Here is a 20,995-nt window from a genome sequence, read left to right on the forward strand (position 1 = left end):
GGGGAGTGAGGACAAGACATGCTGGGGAGAGGGGGCAGAATGGGGCAGGAAGAGGTGGGGTGGGAGTGGAGCAAGGGTGGGAAGAGGTGGGGTGGGGCGTTGGAGGAAGGGGTGGAGTGGGGGCAGGGCCTGAGGCAGAGCTGGGGGTCGAGCACCCCCCAGCACTTTGGAAAGTCAGCGTGTGTGTCCCCTCCCCAGCCCCAATCTTCGGCTACCAAACTGGGGGAGGGAGGTTGCGGCTTCTGCTCTACTGCAGGGTCGGGGGGCTAGGGACTTCTGCCCAGCAGGGGGGGGGGGCCTCAGGGCTTTAGCCTTGTGGGGGGTGGAGGGGATGCCACAGCTTGGGGCTTCAGACAGGTGTGCCCCACCCCCCGCCCCACAGAGATGAAGCCTCGAGCCCCAGCAAGCACCACCCTGTGGGGCACGTTGTGAGTGTCCCGTGCCTCTCAAACTTATGAAGATTATTGTATGCGGCTCAGAGGGTCAGTAAGTTTGGCCACCTAAATGCAGGGTTAGTGAGACAATGCACTCTGCCACCAAACCCGTAGCACTTGTACTGGGGAACAGTGGCTCTCCCTCCAAGGTATGATTTTTAGGTTCCAGCAGCTTTGACAATGTCCCTTGAAGCTTTTTAATTAGGGGAGAGGCATTTTCAATGTCTGTGTCCTTAAACGGCTGCAGCTTAACTGCATGTAGCTATTTTTATTGATTTATAGGAGGGTCTGAATTGCAAAGTTCAGATCCAGATTCACGCTTCCCCCAATTCGAGGGGTATCCGAGCTCAGCAATCAGGCTCATTTACAGGGAGGGACTAAACACAGAATTTGGTTGTGCATCTGACCTTCAATATCCAGGTGTCAGATCTTAGGCCCATCTGATCAGAGAAGCTGCACTGGGGGCACCAGACAGGGCACCAAGAATACCTGCGTTCTCTGTGACTTTGGGCAAGTCACTTCACCTCTGTGCCTCTGTTCCCACCGGTGTCTGTTTAGATTGTAAGTTCTTTGGGGGCAGAGACTCTCTCTCTCGCTCTGTGTTTTCACAGTCACTAGCCCAATGGGGCCCTTGATCTCAATTGCTGCCTCTAGGGCGCTGCTGTAATATTCATAATAATCTTGAATTTTAAAAATAGACAAAAATTAAGCACTGTCTTTACAGTGCACAAGAGCAAAACCATATTATGCTGGTACGCGAACATAAGACAGTAACTACCAGCAGAGCGGGGCTGGTTTGTCTGATTTATTTGGAATCTGGCCATGCAGCCACTATGAAGTGGGTTTTTGAAGTCTTAGGGGTTGTCTAGATGGAGAGCCAGGACATGGCAAGCCAGGGTGTGAACCTAGAGTGCACTAGCCTGACATGCAGTCACTTACTATCCCCCATTTCAAAGAGCAGTAGGTCAAAGCGCCCTGTGGCACTATGCGCTGTAGCAGGATCCACACACACGTGCACAGCAAGCTACCGAGCTGTAGATTCACACCCTGGTTTGCCGCCCTCTAACTCGCTGGGTAGACAACCCCTTATAGGTTTACAGAAGGAATAAGAGCGGTACCCCGAGGACGGGGCCTGATCCAAAGCTCAGTATCCTACGGGCTTTCAGTCGGTCCCTCTGGCGTTCAAGTATGGCTGAGCCCCTTGTGAAGATAAATTAGTCACAGGCTAAGGCTGTGTCTACACTGCCACTTTCAGTACTAAAACTTTTGTTGTTCAGGGGTGTGAAAAAACACCCCCCTGAGTGACAAAAGTTTTAGCATTGAAAAGTGCCAGTGCAGACAGCACTTTATCGCTGTGCTTCCAGGGATAACGCCACCACCGCTTGTTAGGGGTGTTGTGTTTTTTTTTTAAATCGCCGGGAGAGCTCTTCCCCGGCGATAAAGCGTGTCTATACTGCCCACATCACAGCGCTGCTGCGGCCGTGCTGTAACACGGGTAGTGTAGACATACCCTTAGCCTGGCCCCTGGTGGAGACTAGATCACTTCAAAACCACAGCAGTGTTTGCACCTCCCTACACCATGTCCGCTCTCTGCTGATGAAAGGTCCACAACTAACATGAAGGACAAAAGAGTTTCAAAGCAAAGACAGGCCTCAACCAAAACCCAACACCTAGAGCTTTGGTGTCTTCAAAATCCCTAGGAGAATTTCATAGCATAAGCCCATCTCTAGTTACTAGTTCAAAATAGATTTGTGGAAGTGCCTGAGAAAGCTGCCCAGCATCTGGCTGGTTCAGCCAGCCCCAGTAATCCTGCATTTTCTCACTCACTCTCTGCATTTTATTTTATTTTTTGTTATTAATAGAGATTTCATCTGACTACTATCTCATTCATGGTCTCTCTCTAGCAAATAGGGACAAGGAGCCCTATATATTAACAACACAGCTGGCATGCTTAGTTTTTAGGAGGAGGGGGTTAAAGGTGTGTGGAGTCTTCTGACCCGATCTCATGGAGTTTTAATGAGCAAGAAATCATTTGAAGTTAGGCCCACGTCTGGAGGTAGCAACAGCCATATTTTCTAATCTGTTCTATTCAGCATCTTTTACCATGCCCCGTCAAACGTGGAATCTGAGAGTCTCTAAGCGACCCAAATGGCAACAATAAAATGCACTCTGAGGGATGGCACCAGGAGGACACACATAAGTGGGCGGTGATGGAGAAGAAAGGACGTGTTTACAATTTCTGTGTCTATTCAGCCTCGGAAAACCCAGGCAGGTAATTTCAGACTGACGGGTGTGTGGTTTTTCTAATGCAAGCAGATGGATGGGCAAGAAGAAGGCTGCTCGTTTATCAGCTCACCTTGGGGTTTCTTTTTAAATGCACTTCTAAAAAATCTGCTGATCACTCCATTATCTTGGGAGATGTAACCAAGAAGCTCTGATGACAGCAGCAAGGAAAAATCAACAACCTTTGAAAGAGACTCTTCAGGGTAAGAAGGCCTATTGGCAAAGGCAGATCCCAGCAGAGCTGCATGAGTGGGGAATTATGGGTCCAAACATGCCTCGACTGTGGACAAGGCTTTAGTCAGGCAACCAACGTTAGCTCTCTGCTGATCTCACGGTTCCACGGGTAGCAACATGTCCTGTAGCACTTAGTAATGAAAATCCTGCAGGCAATTCCTCCTCAGACAGATTGGAGAGAGACAAAAGACATGCATCAAATACACACAGATGTGAAAAGGGAGGGAGGGAGGGAGGTGGTTTTGTATTGTATCAACAATTCCACTACTGGGAAACTAACTTTCATGTTAGCAAAGCCTCAGCCCAGGTGCCAGTGCCGAACAGTGTATTACTATTACTATTTGTATTATCACCGTCTCTAGAAGTCCTAGTTATGGGCCAGAACCCCACTGTGCTAGGCACTGTACAAACACAGAACACAAAGACAGTCAGTCACTGCCCCAAGGACCTTACAATCTCAGGAGTGGGTAGGCTGGATTATCACTCCCCACCCCTGAAACTGGGGGTTAAACTGTGCTTCCTTAGGACAATACAAGCTTGCATCTTTGCCTACTACGCTATGAATCAAAGACAAGTGTCACATTTATTCAACAAAGGAGGAATACACATGACATTAGGACAAAAATCAGGACACATGAGGGACGTTTGAAGTATACTTAGTCAATTCACACATGGTCAAACCCAAAGGGGGAAAAGAGCAGCCCAATGACAGGCCTCTTTGAAAAGTTTAATTAAAACCCAACTCCTTTTCACAGGAGACACGTTGCAAATTATCTAACACCGTCACGTAAGAGGATGCAATATCGGTGCCTTTCATCACTCACTGAGGCAGTACTGGGCACAGGATCATGGCTCAGGAGACCTGCATTCTATTCCTGGCTTTGCCGCTGACCTGTTTGGTGACCATGGGCAAGTCACTTAGTCTCTCGGTGCTTGTTTTCCCTCCCACTCTGTCTGCCTCCCATTCTGTCTGATTGAGCTAGTATCTTAAAAACAGCAGCGTAGCCACAGTGACGTGAGCAGTGGGAGTGTCTAGGCACCCCAAGTACGTGCCCAGGGTCTCGGACGGGATCGTACTCAGAGTGAGCTAGCTAGTCCCACTGCTTGCACTGCCCAGCTATGCTATTTTTAGCACGCTAGCTTGATGAGAGCTAGCGTGGGTATGTCTCCTCCAGGTGGCAATTCCACCTACCAAGTCCAAGGTAGATGGACCCTTGGAGACTGTAAGCTCTTTGGGGCAGGGGCTGTTATACCCTGTCTAGCTCAATGGGGCTATTGATCTTGGTAGGCACCGTGAGGCACTCCTGTACTGCTAGTACCAATAACATAAACCCAACCCTCTCAAACACAAGTGTTTCTAAGGGATACACGTTTCTGTGTCAGGACAGCAGAGCATTTGAGCTCTGTTAAGACTGAGGTCTCCTCTGCAGGCTTGGATTCAAATTCTACCCTTGAAAGCACGTTCACCGTTAAAAGCTACAGTGCACTCCTCATCGGTGCAATAACTTCAGGACCACCCCACAACTACATTCCTGGCACGTGCGTGGAATATGCACTCACCTGAAGTGAGGTATTTTAAACGACAGGATAGGCACATACTCGCTTCACCAAATCTAATGATCTCCACATTCCCCTAGACAACGCAGCTATGACTCTGTATGACAACAGTACGCAGAAGCCCCATCTCAGAGAGGAGCCCCATGACTCTAGGCACTGTGTGTACATATAAGAGTACGTCCCTGCCCCCAAAGAATGAGCAGTTTAAATGAACGGGATAGAAAAGGGTGGGAAAAGGGAATAACAATCCTTCCTCTTTTCCAGACAGGGAAGTGAGGCTTTAAGAGGTTAAGCAGCTTGTCCTGTCACACAAGAAATGTCGACTGAACCCACATTTCTGGATACCCATTCTGCTGCCTTAACCACAACCCAATGTATCTCCCCTTACAAGGTTTTCCTGTAACAACCCTGTTCTTCCCCCACCCCCAAAGCTCTTGCTCAGAACACATTGTCCTAAGTTTTCCCACGTGTACTTTACAGCTGTTTAGGGGGAAACCCAAAACAAACCAATGGACAGAATCTCCTAAGTACTGGGACATTCCTCGTTTCAGAAGGGATCAAAGAAACACTTTTTTTTTTTAATGGACTCCAGTTCATCATGGAGATTGACAAGCTCTGCAGTCAGATGATATGAAATGAACCAGAACAATGGCATACAGTGTACAGTCCAATAAAGCCAAAATGGGACTGCTGGATTCTTATGAGCATAAAAGCACTGTGCCATAAGGATACTGGGCACAGTAGATCACATATACCCTACAGAGTAGCAGCCGTGTTAGTCTGTATTCGCAAAAAGAAAAGGAGTACTAGTGGCACCTTAGAGACTAACACACTTATTTGAGCGTAAGCTTTCGTGAGCTACAGCTCACTTCATCGGATGCATCCGATGAAGTGAGCTGTAGCTCACGAAAGCTTATGCTCAAATAAATTGGTTAGTCTCTAAGGTGCCACTAGTACTCCTTTTCTTTTTCATATACCCTACAGAAGCTTTTCAATGCTGAAAAAGAGGACAGGGATCAACTGGTTTCATAAATCTAATGCGACAAAATAAGCAGAATGGGTTTAAGAGTCAGGAGAGAAAATTTAGGTTAATTGTTACGTAAAACTTTAGAGCTGTAAGAAAGGTGAGGGCAATGAAACAAGCCATCAAGGGAGGCCGGGATATGGCCATCTGTAGATACATTCAGTGCTAGACTGGACAGCCGTCTATCAGAGGTGATTTCAGAATGATCAAATCAAGTCAGCCGTGATAAAAGGGAAGGGCGGGGCAGGGACGAGCAGACTCACTAGAAGGCCTTTAGGACAAACAATGCTTTGATTTTTATCAGCAGGTGCCAGTGAAACAGCATATTGTGTTATCACCAGCATCCGCTTCCATTCTGGATGAGAGCTCGGCCTCTATCATTTTCAGCGGCCTTTTCCCCATAAACTCTCTGGGATCAGGCCTCTCTGTGGCAGGCTGAAACATCTGATATCACAGGACTCCAAGAGAAACTGCATAGGAGAGGAAAATGATTCCCCTCCTCCCCCGATCCCCTACTCTCAGCACTGCGCTTGCACGACTTAAACTCACTGGGCCTTGCCATCTGCCCCCCACGCTGGCTTTCTCCAGTCAGCCATCTGGCTGACTGAAAAGAAAACACAGGGGGTCGGAGGCAGGGAACTCAGCAACCTTTAGCTCCCTTGACAGATTTGTTTTTTCTTAACCTCCCTTTCAATGATCAGTCCAATTTTTATGAACTGTTGTTGCAAATAATTATCTCTCAATCTTCTGAATGGGTTGCCCCTACTCCCCCGGCAGGCAATTCTGTGTTCAGAATACACTACTTGGAACCTCAAATCTGAAAGCACAATGTGTGCATCAAGGCATGAATGTTCTTTACACGCACAAGTTTCCCTGTGGCAAATTTGACTTGCATTGAAAGAAACAGCTTGTTTGTATGATACATGTAACCACACTGAGCACAGCTATTGATTTATATATCAGTCAGGGATTTTTCTTTTGCCACAGAATGTTGTTGTTGCTCTTACAGTAATTACAATAATAATGTAACAATTCTATGGCCATTGAGGATTTCACAGTTGTCAGCGTGCTGCATGCCCTGGCTTCTTGGGAGTTTTGTAGCGAAAACATGGCTGGAACTCAGATCCTCTTGCTTCAAAAGCTCATTATCACTTAAGCTAGAAGATGAAAAATTGAATTTCAAAGCTTTTCACCGAAAAGACGTTCTGAAAAAAATGTATTTGGAAAGATCAAAATGCTTCATTTCAATATTTTTGATCAAAACAAAACATTTTGACATTCCAGAAATTGAAATGTTTGTTTTGGTTATTGAACTGACCTGAAAGCCTTTGTTTTTGGGAGTTGTAATTTGGGATCCAGATACCCCCATTCTTGCCTCTGGGCCAGACTCCCCTGGCTAGACTACATGTCAGATGATGCACCCAGATTCATGCATCTCCCATGATGAACCACACAGCTCGGTCAGAGGGAAATCCTCATTGCATTATGGGGCATGTAGTCCTCTGGGGTGCCTGGCCCTTGGAGAGAATGGGAGTCTGAACTACAGCTCCTGTAAGGCAATGTGCTGATGGGGAAACACAGTGTAATGTTTTGTTGAACTTTGAAATGAAATCCTTTGAATAAGTTCATCGAAATTAAATATTCTGCTTTAGGTCAAACTAAATGTTTTGTACTGGCAACATTAAAATTTTCCCAGGAAAAATTTTGATTTTGTGGAAACTGCCTTTTTGGTTAGAAAATATTTCTGATGGAACATGCCCAACCAGCTCTACACCTAACCCTCTCAAATACGTAAATGAACATGTGGGCAAAACCCTGCTCACTTCACTCACACAAGTAGTATCACTGAAAACAACTGGTGAAAACCTGGCCTGATCACAGTCAACAGAAGCTTTGCCATTAACTTCAGTGGGGACCAGATTTCACCCAACAGGACTGTTTGGCCCCATGTATGTATCGATCCACCCAAATATTAGGTTTGCCCCATTATCCCTCCTGCAATTCCACTTGTGTACATGAGAGGCATTAAGGGTGAGATTTTCAAAAGCATGCAGTGTTGGCCAAACTCTGCTCCCACTTAAGTTAATAATAAAACTCTCTATTTATTCCAATGGGAGCAGTTTAGGCCAACTCTGTTTATTTACTACGTATATAAATGCTCTGTGTTGCATTCCTCTTCAGTGGCTATCCATCACAGGCTGTACCCTACCATATTGAAGCCTAGGTGCTAGAACTATGGGTGCTGCTGCACCCCCTGGCTTGAAGTGGTTTCCATCATATCCAGGGTTTACAGTTCGGGTCAACAGCTCTCAGCACCCCCACTATAAAAATTGTTCCAGCACCCCATGCTGAAATTAACAAGGATAATTCAGCTCCATTATTGATGGACGTTTTGGCAGTTATTTTCAGAACAGGGCTACAATCCATTTTAGAAATAGTTAAGAGGGGGGGAAAAACCCGAGTCCAATAACTTGCAGTTGAATCGTGCCTGTGTAGCTAATGGGGGGAAAATACAGAGCAGCAAAAAGCAATGAAAGTTTTACAAAGTAGGGAAGATTGTTACTTGCGGTTTTGCTGTTCAACAGTGGTTGTACTTCCTAGAATTGGATCCTTTTACAACTTGCTGTGAAAATCATTTTCTACCACCTGAGAAACATTTAACGTACCTCCCCTATGGCTGCTGGATGCTAAAGACGTTGGGGACATTGAATCGTTCCCGGCTCAGGAACGACCTCTTTGTTTCTCATGCTATCCTGGGCTTGCCAGCATGCAACATTATTGCACAGTATATGGTATGGTGCATCTCCAATTAGAGTCTCCTTGTGGAAGACACAGAACAAGAGACCACTACTAATGGATCATGCTGCTCAGGCCACCCCTCATGGAGCTAGAACACAAATATTGAGGACATTCCTAAGGGTACGTCTACACAGCAGCTGGAGGTGTGATTGCCAGCTCAATCAACTAGTGCCATCCATCTATGGCACTGGACAGAACACCTCCTACTACAGTGCAGATGTACCCTACCTGGGTAATCTCCCAGTTTTCTGTCACCAGGAATTTACTGAGCTCTATTTCTAATGAATTCCTTAGGCATCGTGGTACATTTTACAATATTGGGTATGTCTCTGGGCACTCCTATCTGACATACACAAAGCTGAAGAACGTAAACTCCTAACAGGGGGAGTGGAAAATGACATCAGACTTTGGGATCTTAAACCCCACCCCCTCTTTTTTTCTTCTCTCTCTCTTTTTTTTTTTTTTTTTTTTGCATATGGGTCCTTCTCTAATAGATCTGAACCCCCACAAACTTTGTAGCCTGAATCTCAAGAGGAGGAGAGAAATGTGGGGTTAAAAGATGCAGCGAAGCTGGGACAGCAAGGAGAGGAGCCTTATTTTCACTGAAAGACAATGGGTGTTAGTTTCCTAATGAGTTAGGCTATTAAGTCAGATAGGAACTTTGGAAGTATATTAGCTCCATTTTGCCCATTGGGAACTGAGGCACAGAGAGATCAAGGGCAAACTTTTCCAATCTCACAGGGGTGTTGTGAGGATAAAACCCATTAATAATCCATCCATTACTCAGGTAACATGGTGTTGGGGGTATAGAAGAACATATACAGATAGAAAGGAACAGTCATATCCTAGAAGCTGCAGAGATCAGCAGCAAAGTAATTACAGGTGTGAATCCTTCTTTTTAAAGTATAATCTGCTCCTTGTAAGGAGCACAGACTGAAAACATTTATTTTAAGGAAAATATTGCCTGCCCACACTGCTTGGATCACAGCCAGCTCCAATAGCCCTAATCAGTTTAGCAAACACCAGGAATTCACACACAAACATATTTAAAACATGCATATGGGTCAGAATCAGGAATTTAAAAACCCAATATTAAAATGATTTTAAGACCATTTGGAGGGGGAAAGTATTATTTTTGAAAGGAGCCCTATATATGTTAAAATGTATTCAATTATCACTGCTAGGACCAAACCACAAGTTAGGGACTCAGATATACTCCATTCCATGTATCAATTTATGATTTACTTTTGTAATAACTGAAGCCATAAGGAACTCATTGAATTAAGCTTTATTATTTATGTTGTTGAACAATAATATTTAACTGTATAAAGCCATATATCCACCCTTGAAAATTTTCTCCCCACATGAAATGGATTGTACATTATTGAAATCCGGGCCCCACTGAAGTCAATGGGAATTTTGCCATCAACTTCAATGGGTCCAGGATTTCATTCTCTATGATTTGGTTCAAGGTTGTTAAAAATCTTCAATGTTGTCACAACAGCAGAGACAGATGCTGGAGATAAAGATAGAAACGGATACACCAAAGGCATTCCCACAACACACCATATGATCAGAAATAAATCCAATTAATCATGTGTTTGAAGCCCTAAAAAGACTGGCCGACATTTTCATTGTAGCCTAAGGGAGTTAGACACCCAACTGTCATGTACCAGTACTCATCGGCTCCTGTGAAAATCCCAATTTAGATGAACACACTATTGTGGAACGACAAGAGCAGCAACCAGATTCCAGCTTTACTCTGGTGAGAACACAAAGAGCCCTTATCTCCCATCACTGAGAGTGAAAATCACCCATCAAGGAGCACCAAAGCCAGAAATCCCACACACCAGCCACTGCAGGCACTAGCCTGGGACTTGGGAGACCAGCGTTCAAATCCGGCCTTTTCCACAGAGTTCCTGTCTGGCTGCCAGCAAACCCTTCAGTCTCTCTGTGCCTCAATTCCCCCATCTGTAAATTGGGATATTAATACTTCCTTTCTCCCTGCCTTGTCTATCTAGACAATATACATACAGTCAGGATCTTGTTCAGGGTCTCTAGTAGAAAGACTCACTGACCCTTCTCTCCCGTTCCCCATTATGTTTTCTCCATCTCTTGTTTTTCCCAGTATGACCATTTCCCAAGTATCTGATTTTCTGGACTGTATGCTCTTCAGGTCAGGGACAGTGTATTTTTGCGAACTGTACAGTGCTAAGTGCATCATTTGGATTAAACAGTGCAATAGGGCACGTGATGTGGAGTTTCCAGAATTATGCTTTGCACAAGACCTTCTTGTGTTGATTATCTACTGATCTGTAATCCCCTAACTACCTGCTGCTGAGAGGAGACGTTAAAGAGGAGGTACTCCCTTCTCTGAGCTACTCCCGACTCGGACAATCAGGGGAATCACATACAGCCCCTGTGTATTTAAAATGGGATTTAGAGTTATGGAGGAATCTTCGTAGTCTTAGCATCCAATCACCCCCCATTGTGCTCTGTTAGAATTGATGTCTCCCAGAGCTCTACATGGGGGAAAAAAGCCAGACTATTGTAGCAGCACAAAAATTTCTTGGCAAGAACATCAAAGAGGCAGGCCCGCACTCAGATCCCAGCTGTCCTATTTTATCATTCCTTGCTGAAACTGAATTGCGACTTTTTGTTTGTTTGTTTTTTGCACGGCCACTTACTCAGCCAGTTCCTCCAAGCTCCGATAGACGTCATCGTCATTCTCTGTGGTCTCCTCTGAAGGGAAGGGTCTGGAAGAGAGGAGAGAAAGTACATTATTGGCAATGTTGACCTCTTGCGCATGCAATCATCATTTGCTGCAACCCGTGAGAATTCAGATCAGCACATTGTGTAAACGAGGGGTTGCTTTGGAGCAAAAACATCCATCGGTATTGCATGTATTTGTATTACACACAGCCAGCCCCATAGGCATCAGCTTCTGATAAGACCTCTTCTCAGTTTTCAGCTTGGGCTCAGGGTTGTGGCTGCAGTAGGAAATTAGGTCATGCTAGAGCACAACGTCAAGGAGACCTGTTAACTATCGCAGCATTAATCAGGATGCTGCAGTCAATGGAGACACGGACAAGACGTAGTTCACATCGTGGCCACTGGCCATAGGTAACCCTAGGGCTCCAATAAGGTTCATCCATGACACAATGTCAGACATGACTTGTCCCTGCCTGCAAGGGTGCAGAGTCATATTTGACATTGTGTTTGTTTACACGACTCTGGGGTTTTGCTCTAATACATCCAAATTTCCTGTTGAATACGAGCCCCATGGTGCCTACGGCAATACATACATCTGTGATCACAGGGAAAGGCTTTGTGGGCCCTCTGGGTCTTGATTATCTTGGACTAAGATTTAAAGGTATGTGGCTAGAACATGGTAGCTAGCTCACGCTAACTACTGCTCTCTAAAACCCTAGTGCAGACAAAGCAGCTAAGATTAATGCGTACTGAGCTGGTCAAGTTGACGCCTAGGCTCCAACAAAACTAGGTTTTATTTGGGGGGCGGGGGATTTGGCAGGGTGCTTGCTGCACTTTCAAGGGAAGCACCACCCCAGACACCAGGCTTAATCGTCTATGGCCTTCCATCTCATGCTGGCATTTATACCTGATGGCAACTGGGCGTTAAAGGCTAAAAAATCACAACTCTCCATTCCCGCTGAGAGCATTTTTATTATAACTATTTGTTATTTTGTATTGAAGTAGCACCCAGGAGCCTCAGCCTTGAACCAAAACGTCACTGTGCTCGGGGCTGCACAAATGCACCTTTCTTTCTGCAAACACAATTTTACACCCACCGTGGCCTCGCTTAGCACAGGTGACTGACTGTAGCACAAGGTGCAGGGAATTGAAGAATCGAGCAGGGGTGGTGAAACTAGAAGTGTTACCGCACACCCTGGCTTGAAACGGTTTCCATCCTGTCCAGGGTTTACAGGTTTGTTCAATGGCTCTTGGCGCCCCCCCCCCCCCACACTGTACAAATTGTTCCAACGCCCCTGGAATCAAATCCAGCATCTGGGTGCCCCATCATGTTAGAGTTCCTGCACGGAATTGGTCCAACCATAACGGCTTCCATCTGCAATGAACAAACATGTCTTCAAGCACAATCCTTGTGAAAAATGGTCTTATTTACTTAAAACTAATAACAGTCCAATCGCTTTAAGCAGTTAAAAGCCCTGGAGGTGGGGGAAATGAACACCAAAAGAAAAAATTAAAAAGGAAGGGGTAGATTAAAAGAGCAAAGAAATAAATTCCTTGGCTCATTCTGAAGCAATAATCAAATAATATATGGAGGAGATGAAAAAATACTGCTTTAATTAAACCCAATATATTATTGCTGGCATAGGCCGCAGTGGGCTAATGTGCTGGTAGGGATGGATGCCTCTAGTTACTAAGCAGTCCCTGTAGAGGGCCTAGCCCATCTTCCATAGTCAAGCTCGCACTTCACTCCAGATGGCCAAGCTGTGATTCCCCGGATTGCGAACCCAGTGACCTTTGCTCAGAGCTGCTAGCTGGCTGGATGAAACTAAATAAAGGCAGAGGGATATCAAAGCTGATCGGTTTCCCCCTCATCATCTATTTGTGGCACTGCTGTTAATAGAAATTATAGCAGAGGGGGTGCAGGTAGAGAGAGAGGGGGCGGGGGGAGCGGGGAATAAGACGCACGGAAAGGATCCATGAACTGACAGTACAAGTGGTAGTGGATTCCCCACAGCACCGTCCAGCTAACTGCGATACTGCATTTGAGGTTTATGCTGTGGGTGAGCAAAATTGGATACAGGCGAACTTTTAACCACACCCAAGTTTAATTTCCTCCTTTTCCAGTTTCAAACTAGATTGACTCACATGAAAGATTTAATACGTGGCCCAGTGAGCCCCAGATTTTGCTATTCTTGGATCAGTTCACTAGCACTAACCTGCCTTACTTCTCTCCTCCCTTGGCGATCGCATCAGACCGAGTAAGTGTTTCTTAACAGGGCTCAAATCTGCAGTTAGCATGGTTCATAATAACACAGCATCAAGGCACTGACCCAAAAAGGGAAAGGAGCACCACTACCCACTGAGCTGTAGAAATTGGCTCAAACTGGGTAAATGGGATCATGTTCTGTGAGTTTGCATTCATGATGCAAACAAAGGAACTTAAGAACATAGTTCAAGACAGCAACTTCTACCAGGCCTAGTCACAAAGAAGCAACGTTAGGGAGCACAGTCCAGTGTTGCCAACTGTCATGATTTTATCACAAGTTGTGTGAAATTTGCGATTGTCGTTTCTAGCCCTCATGGTTGCAGAGAAAAGCCTGAAAACATGAAGCAAGTGCATCCTAAAGGCTCAGAAACCAGAAGACAAAGAAAAAGAACCTGTAGTGGATTATCTTAACAAATCTCATGGATTTTCGGGGGCTGATTTATGTTTTTTTGAACACTTGTGGCTGGTGATCCCAAGGGTCTGTGGTTTTCATTTTATCAACACATATTTGAGTGTGTGCGTTTCTCGTCTCTTGCTGCAACCCAGGGGTCGATATATAAAAGTGACTAATATAAAAGACATGTGAACCTCAGACAAATCAATTCTGTGCAAGTCGCCAGCTACTAATGCGCTCGGCTAAGGATATCATGGAAACTCGTATCACATTCTACTTGAGACAACAAAAACAGAGGAGGTTAAGGAAGTAGGTCGCTGGGCAGCAGGACTACAGTGATTTCAAGGGTGGGAAGAGAGCCCCTCCCTGCCATAGGTTGAGCACAGAATGAATACACATAGGGTGGAAATGCACCCTGAGAAGTGGTCAAGCACCAGGCCTGTGTAGCAGCTAAGTCCAATGTGTGCTCTCAGTGGGACTGAAGCAATGAATAATTCTAGTGCGGGCCTTCTGCACAAAGGCGAATTTGACCCTAGTTGAGGAAAAACTTATACATGAGCATAATTAACTCCCTTGCTGGGATGCTGTGAGGCTTAACGTTTAAATGCGTTGAGGGCCTCGGGTAAGGCGCGAGAGACCTGCGGCTTTGTTTGATGCCATTCAATGTTTACCGTGACTTGAAATCCGTGACGACTGAAATTCTTCAAACTTAATAAAAAACTAACAGAAATCAAGGAAACCGATCAGTCAATCCCACAATGCCTCGTTGCATCCTGTCCTCCTACCTTCATTTGAATACAGACTGCTTGGCAACAGGAGCCAGCACAGGACACAGCGGCACCAGACTGGGAATCAAGACACCTGGACTCCGTTCCCAGATCTGTCACTATCACCCTGGGCAAGACATTTAATATTTCTGTGACTTGGTTTCCTCATCTGAAAAATGGGAATAATGATATTGTAATAGGCTGGCAGCGTTTACTCAAAGCAGGTTACCCATCTAGCAAGTGTGGATCCTACCAGTAAAGGTTAAGTGGTTATTATTGACTCAGCGTGGAAGGTTGTGTGTTACACCACTGGGACATAAGGGAGATGAGATTGTCTATGGCTGGGGGGAAATGACCTATGGTGTGGGCTGAGCAGTCCTGAGGGAGGACCCCACGCAACAGCCCGTCCTGAAGAGAAGGTTTAAGCTGATCTTTATTTAACATTATGGTTAATACCCCAGTAGGTAAGCTTGGACTTTACATGTTGTGCATCTATAAAGCAGATTGGAAAAGAATCTGGCTCCTCGATATTAAACTTTCTTTATCAAGGGCTTTGAGATCCATAGATGGAATGTGCTACATCCGTGGTAAGTATTGTTACTTCGATTGCAAGGTCTTCTGGACACGGACCTTGTTCACCTGCATGTTCTAGAAAGCTCCTAGCACACTGCTGGTGCTGTATGAACAACCCCCTGTGCCCACTGTGCGGCTTGATTGGAAATAAATAAATAAATACAAACAAAAGGGACCATGAAAAGTCATTTTTGTTTTAAACGGTGCTGGTTTAGAAAGAACACTGAAAACATGGTGCACAGCTTTCCCTCTTTTAAACGTCACTTGCTTTTAATCTCTTAAATGGCTTCCTTCCTTCTCTACTGTTCAGCCCGGCAGGAAGCAAGAAGGTAAAACAGTAATTAAGAATAATAAAGTCACATGTTTCCGACTGAAAATCTAGGCTATAGGCTCAATCAGTGGCTACGGTAAAGAAATGGCAAAGAGAAAAATATGGGAGAGGTTTTTACAGATTGCAATTTCACGTGCGGTCCCAGGAGTTTCACCTTGACTGGGGGGAAAAACACAAAAGTAAAAGACAGGTCTGGGATTCACAGCCTCTCTCTTTGCAGCCCTAGTTGCTTCAAGGATAACTACAGAAACAAAGAGTGCAATTCAAGAAGAAAACACAGTGAGGAGGAGATTACAAAAATAACTGGAGAGGAAGGATGGTCTTTGTGGTTACGGCTGGGACTTGGAAGACCCCGGTTCTGTTTTCAGCTCGGTCATAGACTGTGTAACTAGTGTAATTGTGTGCTAGTCCAAGGTTTCAGCCCCGCAGCACACAAGTAGACTGCAGCAGCCGCACAGAGCCTCACTCTATGGTTTCAGGGGGGCTCCACAGGGGTGCAGCAATTCCCCTGCACTGATCAATTGCGGGAACAAGGCTTTACTTTCTTTGTGCCGCATTTTCCCCATCTATAAAATAGGACAAACAGTCCTTCCTTCCTCCCAGCCTTTGTCTGCCTTGTCTATCTGCACTGTAAGCTCACTGGGGCAAGGAATGTCCCCCACTGTGTTTGCACAGTGTCTAGCACAAAGGGACCCTGATCTCAACTGGGGTCTTCAGGCAGTACTTTGATACTGATTATTATTATTATTATTATTATTATTAATAAGATGATTATCTAAAACTTCTCCCTATTTTATATCCAATTTTCTCTTCACTTTGCAGAGAAGAAAGTACATTTCTGCATCACATGAGACATTAAGAAGAAACCATTATTACATGAAGAATATTTTTGCTAAAACTTTCCACAGCATTTTCCTTCAGCACATTCAGTGTGTGGTGTGGTGACATGATTTCCTAGCACACACAGTTTATCTATCCAGGGTGTTGGTTGGTTTTGGGGTTTTTTTTTTAGTTTATCTATTAGCCCACCACTGTGCTATCAGGCCTAGATTGAGAATCAGAGTCATAGACATTAGAGAGTGAAAACAACCTATTAGTTCATCTCAGTCCCTGCTTACCAAGCCAATATAGTCTAGTTCCCTTTCACATACCTACTTCTACTTCTGTGGGAACAGGATTGAGCCTGACACAAAGCCAGCTGCACCGTAACATCAGTGGGGCAGATTTTGTCAAAATTCAACCCATGAGGAACTCAGAGAGGAAGGCTGGCCCAGTGGGTAGGACAACAGCCTAGGACTTGGGACAACCCAGGTTCAATTCCTTGCCTTGTCACAGACGTCCTGTGTAACCTTGGGCATGTTCTTTCATCTCGCTGTACCTCTGTTCTGCATCTGTCCCAGGCCATGTTATGAGGCACTCAGACACTGCAGCAATGCAGGCCACTAATGCTCCTCAGATAGACAAGCAAAGGACAAATAAAACGGGTCAAATTCCAACCAAGATTTTTTTGAAGCACTTAACACAGATGACGAACACACATTAATGAACATGCTAAAAAGGAGGCCGACCCGTAGCAACACTACACGAAGGGCAACCTGTGCCTCAGGCTTTGAAGGGGGAAGCCAGGTGAAGTGCATGCATCTATGCTGTTCATTCAATTCTTACAGCACTTTCTTGTATTCCCTGCTTTCCAGGAGATCGCCTTCCAGGGACCTTTTATCAGGTTCCCTTCCAGAAGAGCTCATGTCTTGTGTCGAGGAAATGAAGTTTTCCACTTCAGCTAGCCGGCGTGACAGATTCTGTGTCTTTGTGAAAAGAGCATCCCTCTCTCATTTTTGTCCCATGATGATACATGGGTCAAAGCTAACTTACAAAAAAAAAAAAAAAAACCCAACAACCACCCACACTAGGTGAACTTTTAACCTAACCATTCTTGGCTAAACATACCCAGTTTGCAGGGTAGTTTTTGGTTAACGTTCGTATTTATATATACTGAGGTAGCCCCTTATTTTTGGCATTAGTCCACATGGAGCTACAGTGGGTTATCTAAAATATTGGGATCAATGTTGCTTTTATACAGACATGGGACCGAAACATAAAATTCAGACCCAGACGTGAACTCCCACAAAGTTCGAGGCGTTCAGAGCTGGTGTATAAATTTGGGCCTGTTTGTATTTTATTATTTAGCTCACCTTCCCCCCGCCCCCACCTCCTTTCTTTAAAGGGCACTAAAAGCTGACAATTCCCCTGGAGCACGAACCCTTCAAATCTCCAAGTATGACAACTTCAGAATCAACATCAGATGTACGCACACCCTGGAAAGATCTTCAAAGGGAGCTGGGAGAGTTAGAGCCCTAATCCCACCAAAACTCAAAGGGAGGTGAACACCTCACTCTTTTTGAAAATTCCAGGCCCAATCCTAATAGGAAAATGGGCAAAGCCAAGTAAGGTTCCTCCTTATCTGCAGAAAGCGAATGCATTCAGTTATCGGCAGTCAAAATACGGGTTCAGAGAAAGAAAATGAGGCTGCTTCAAGATTGGCAACTTGCAATATTGAGCCCTGGATGAGCTCTCACTACAAGCCATCGGCACTAGAAGGGAATGCTGTTCAGTGCTGGGAATGTCAGCTTTCCAAAAAAGACTGACAACTTGTTTGTTTCTTGCCTTGGGGGCTCAGGAGATATACTGTACAGTCACATCATTCTGATTACTGTCTTGCTTTGCAACACTCCTTCCAAAACATACTCAGGTTCCAGTATGATTTGAGCAGCCACAATCTCAACAATCGCTAGGCCTAAAATTAAAATTCTCTTGCTGTATCTCTTATGAAGGCAGCTTGGAATGAAGCTTTCGGTTAGCACAGGGCATTAGAGCCTCATTCTGCTTTCTCACTAGTTTTACACCTGTGTAACTCCACAGACTTCAGTGAAATCGGCCCCAATTTAAACTCACGTACACGAGAGGAGAGTCAGGTTCTTAGGGTGAGATTTTCAGAAGCCTCTCTCCCCCCGCATGCCCTCCAACAGCTTGAAATGGGACTTCTGCACCTCACTCTCTCAGGCATCTTTGACAAACCCCACTTTAATCCCTTAATCCAGTGCTTTGAGAGAAGTCAACCCCTAAAACCACCTCAGAAATGAAATGAGAGAGAAAAGCAAGTCAGCAATAGTGGTGGCGTTTTAAGGCCTGGTAACTCATGACCTATCAGGCACTTGCATATAACAATCAAATGGTTTCAGGGGGAAGTAAACTTCTCTAAACAGCAGCCCAGGAATAGGGATCTAAGTCAGTTTCTATCCAAAGCGGCAGGATTCCAATGCATAGCTACCACAATAAGATACACAAAGAAGAAGACAGTATATCGATCTCAAAACAAGGGGGGGGGTAAGAATGGTTATTCACTTTCTATGCAAGGGGAAACTAAAGCAGAAACAGATTAAATGGCATGCTCAAGGCCATACAGCAAGGTTGTGGCAGAGCTGGGAACAGAAATCAGGTCCCCTGATTCCCACTCCAGTGTCTATTCTATTCTACATAGGTTCTAAAACCACCCTCCTCACCATAGTATTTGAGTGCCTTCCAGCTGTGCATTAAGCAATGTGACTAATAACATCTGTTATGTATCAGGGGATAGCCATGTTAGTCTGTATCCACAAAAACAACAAGGAGTCCGGTGGCACCTTAAAGACAAACAGATTTATTTGAGCATAAGCTTTCATGGGTAAAAACCCCACTTCTTCAGATGCATGGAGTGAAAAGTACAGATGCAGACATAAATATACTGACACATGAAGAGAAGGGAGTTACTTCACAGGTGGAGAACCAGTGCTGACAGGGCGAATTCGATCAGGGTGGATGTAGTCCACTCCCAATAATAGATGAGGAGGTGTCAATTCCAGGAGAGGCAAAACTGCTTTTGTAATGAGCCGGCCACTCCCAGTCCTTATTCAAGTCCAAATTAATAATGTTAAATTTGCAAATGAATTTTAGTTCTGTTGTTTCTCTTTGAAGTCTGTTTCTGAAGTTTTTTTATTCAAATACAGCTACTTTCAAATCTATTGTAGAATATCCAGGAAGATTGAAGTGTTCTCCTACTGGCTTTTGTATGTTACCATTCCTGATGTCCTATTTGTGTCCATTTATTCTTTTACATAGGGACTGTCCGGTTTGGCCAATGTACATGGCAAAGAGGCATTGCTGGCACACGATGGCGTATATCACATTAGTAGATGTACATGAGAATGAGCCCCTGATGGTGTGGCTGATGTGGTTGGGTCCTCTGATGGTGTTGCTAGAGTAGATATGGGGACAGAGTAGGCAACGAGGTTTGCTACAGGAATTGGTTCCTCGGTTAGTGTTTCTGGGGTGTGGTGTATAGTTGCTGGTGAGTATTTGCTTGAGGTTGGGGGGCTGTCTGTAAGCGAGGACTGGCCTGTCTCCCAAGGTCTGGGAGAGCGAGGGATTGTTTTCCAGGATAGGTTGTAGATCACTGATAATGTGCTGGAGAAGTTTTAGCTGGGGGCTGCACGTGATGGCCAGTGGTGTTCTGTTATTTTCCTTGTTGGGCCTGTCCTGAAGTAGGTGATTTCTGGGTACCTGTCTTGCTCTGTCAATCTGTTTCCTCACTTCCTGAGGTGGGTATTGTAGTTTTAAGAATGCTTGATAAAGATCTTGTAGGTGTTTGTCTCTGTCTGAGGGATTGGAGCAAATTCAATTGTATCTTAGGGCTTGGCTGTAGACAATGGATCGTGTGATGTGTCCTGGTTGGAAGCTGGAGGCATGTAGGTAAGTATAGCGGTCAGTAGGTTTCTGGTATAGGGTGGTGTTTATGTGACTATCGCTTATTTGCACTGTAGTGTCCAGAAAGTGGATCTCTTGTGTGGACTGGTCCAGGCTGAGGTTGATGGTGGGGTGGAAATTATTGAAATCCAGGTGGAATTCTTCAAGGGCCTCCTTCCCGAAGATGTCATCAATGTAGTGCAAGAAGAGGAGGGGCACTAGGGGACGAGAGCATGTTGGCATACTGTGGGGCCATGTGGGTAACCACAGCAGTGCCGCTGACTTGACGGTATAAGTTGTCTCCAAATCTGAAATGGTTGTGGGTGAGGACAAAGTTACAAAGCTCAGCCACCAGGTGTGCCGTGGCCTCATCAGGGATACTGTTCTTGACAGTTTGTAGTCCATCCTCATGTGGAATATTGGTATAAAGAGCTTCTATATCCATGGTGGCCAGGATGGTGTTTTCAGGAAGATCACCAATGCATTGTAGTTTCCTCAGAAAGTCGGTGGTGTCTTGAAGATAGCTAGGAGTAATGGTAGCGTAGGGTCTGAGGAGAGATTCCAAATAGCCAGATAATCCTGCTGTAAGAGTGCCGATGCCTGAGATGATGGGGCATCCACGGTTTCCAGGTTTATGGATCTTGGGTAGCAGATAGAATACCCCTGGTCAGGGCTCTGGGGGTGTGTCCATGTAGATTTGTTTCCGTGCAGTAGCAGGGAGTTTCTTGAGCAGATGGTGTAGTTTCTTTTGGTACTCCTCAGTGGGCTCGGAAGATAATGGCCTGTAGAATGTGGTGTTGGAGAGTTGCCTGGCAGCCTCCTGTTCATTATGACTACAGCAC

General features: G+C 45.1%; 1 protein-coding gene across 2 annotated transcripts in view; it reads right to left on the reverse strand.

Moving 5' to 3' along the window:
• The window catches only part of VAV2 (vav guanine nucleotide exchange factor 2), a 312,388-nt gene that overhangs the window by 76,666 nt on the left and 214,727 nt on the right, over nucleotides 1-20,995 (reverse strand). For both annotated transcript variants that reach the window (XM_074973337.1, XM_074973338.1), the window contains exon 4: nucleotides 11,019-11,087. In XM_074973337.1, the coding sequence (XP_074829438.1) occupies nucleotides 11,019-11,087 (69 nt within the window). The remainder of the gene's footprint in view (nucleotides 1-11,018; nucleotides 11,088-20,995) is intronic.

The sequence above is a fragment of the Natator depressus genome, chromosome 16 (assembly GCF_965152275.1).
Source record: "Natator depressus isolate rNatDep1 chromosome 16, rNatDep2.hap1, whole genome shotgun sequence".
NCBI classification, from domain to species: Eukaryota; Metazoa; Chordata; order Testudines; family Cheloniidae; genus Natator; species Natator depressus.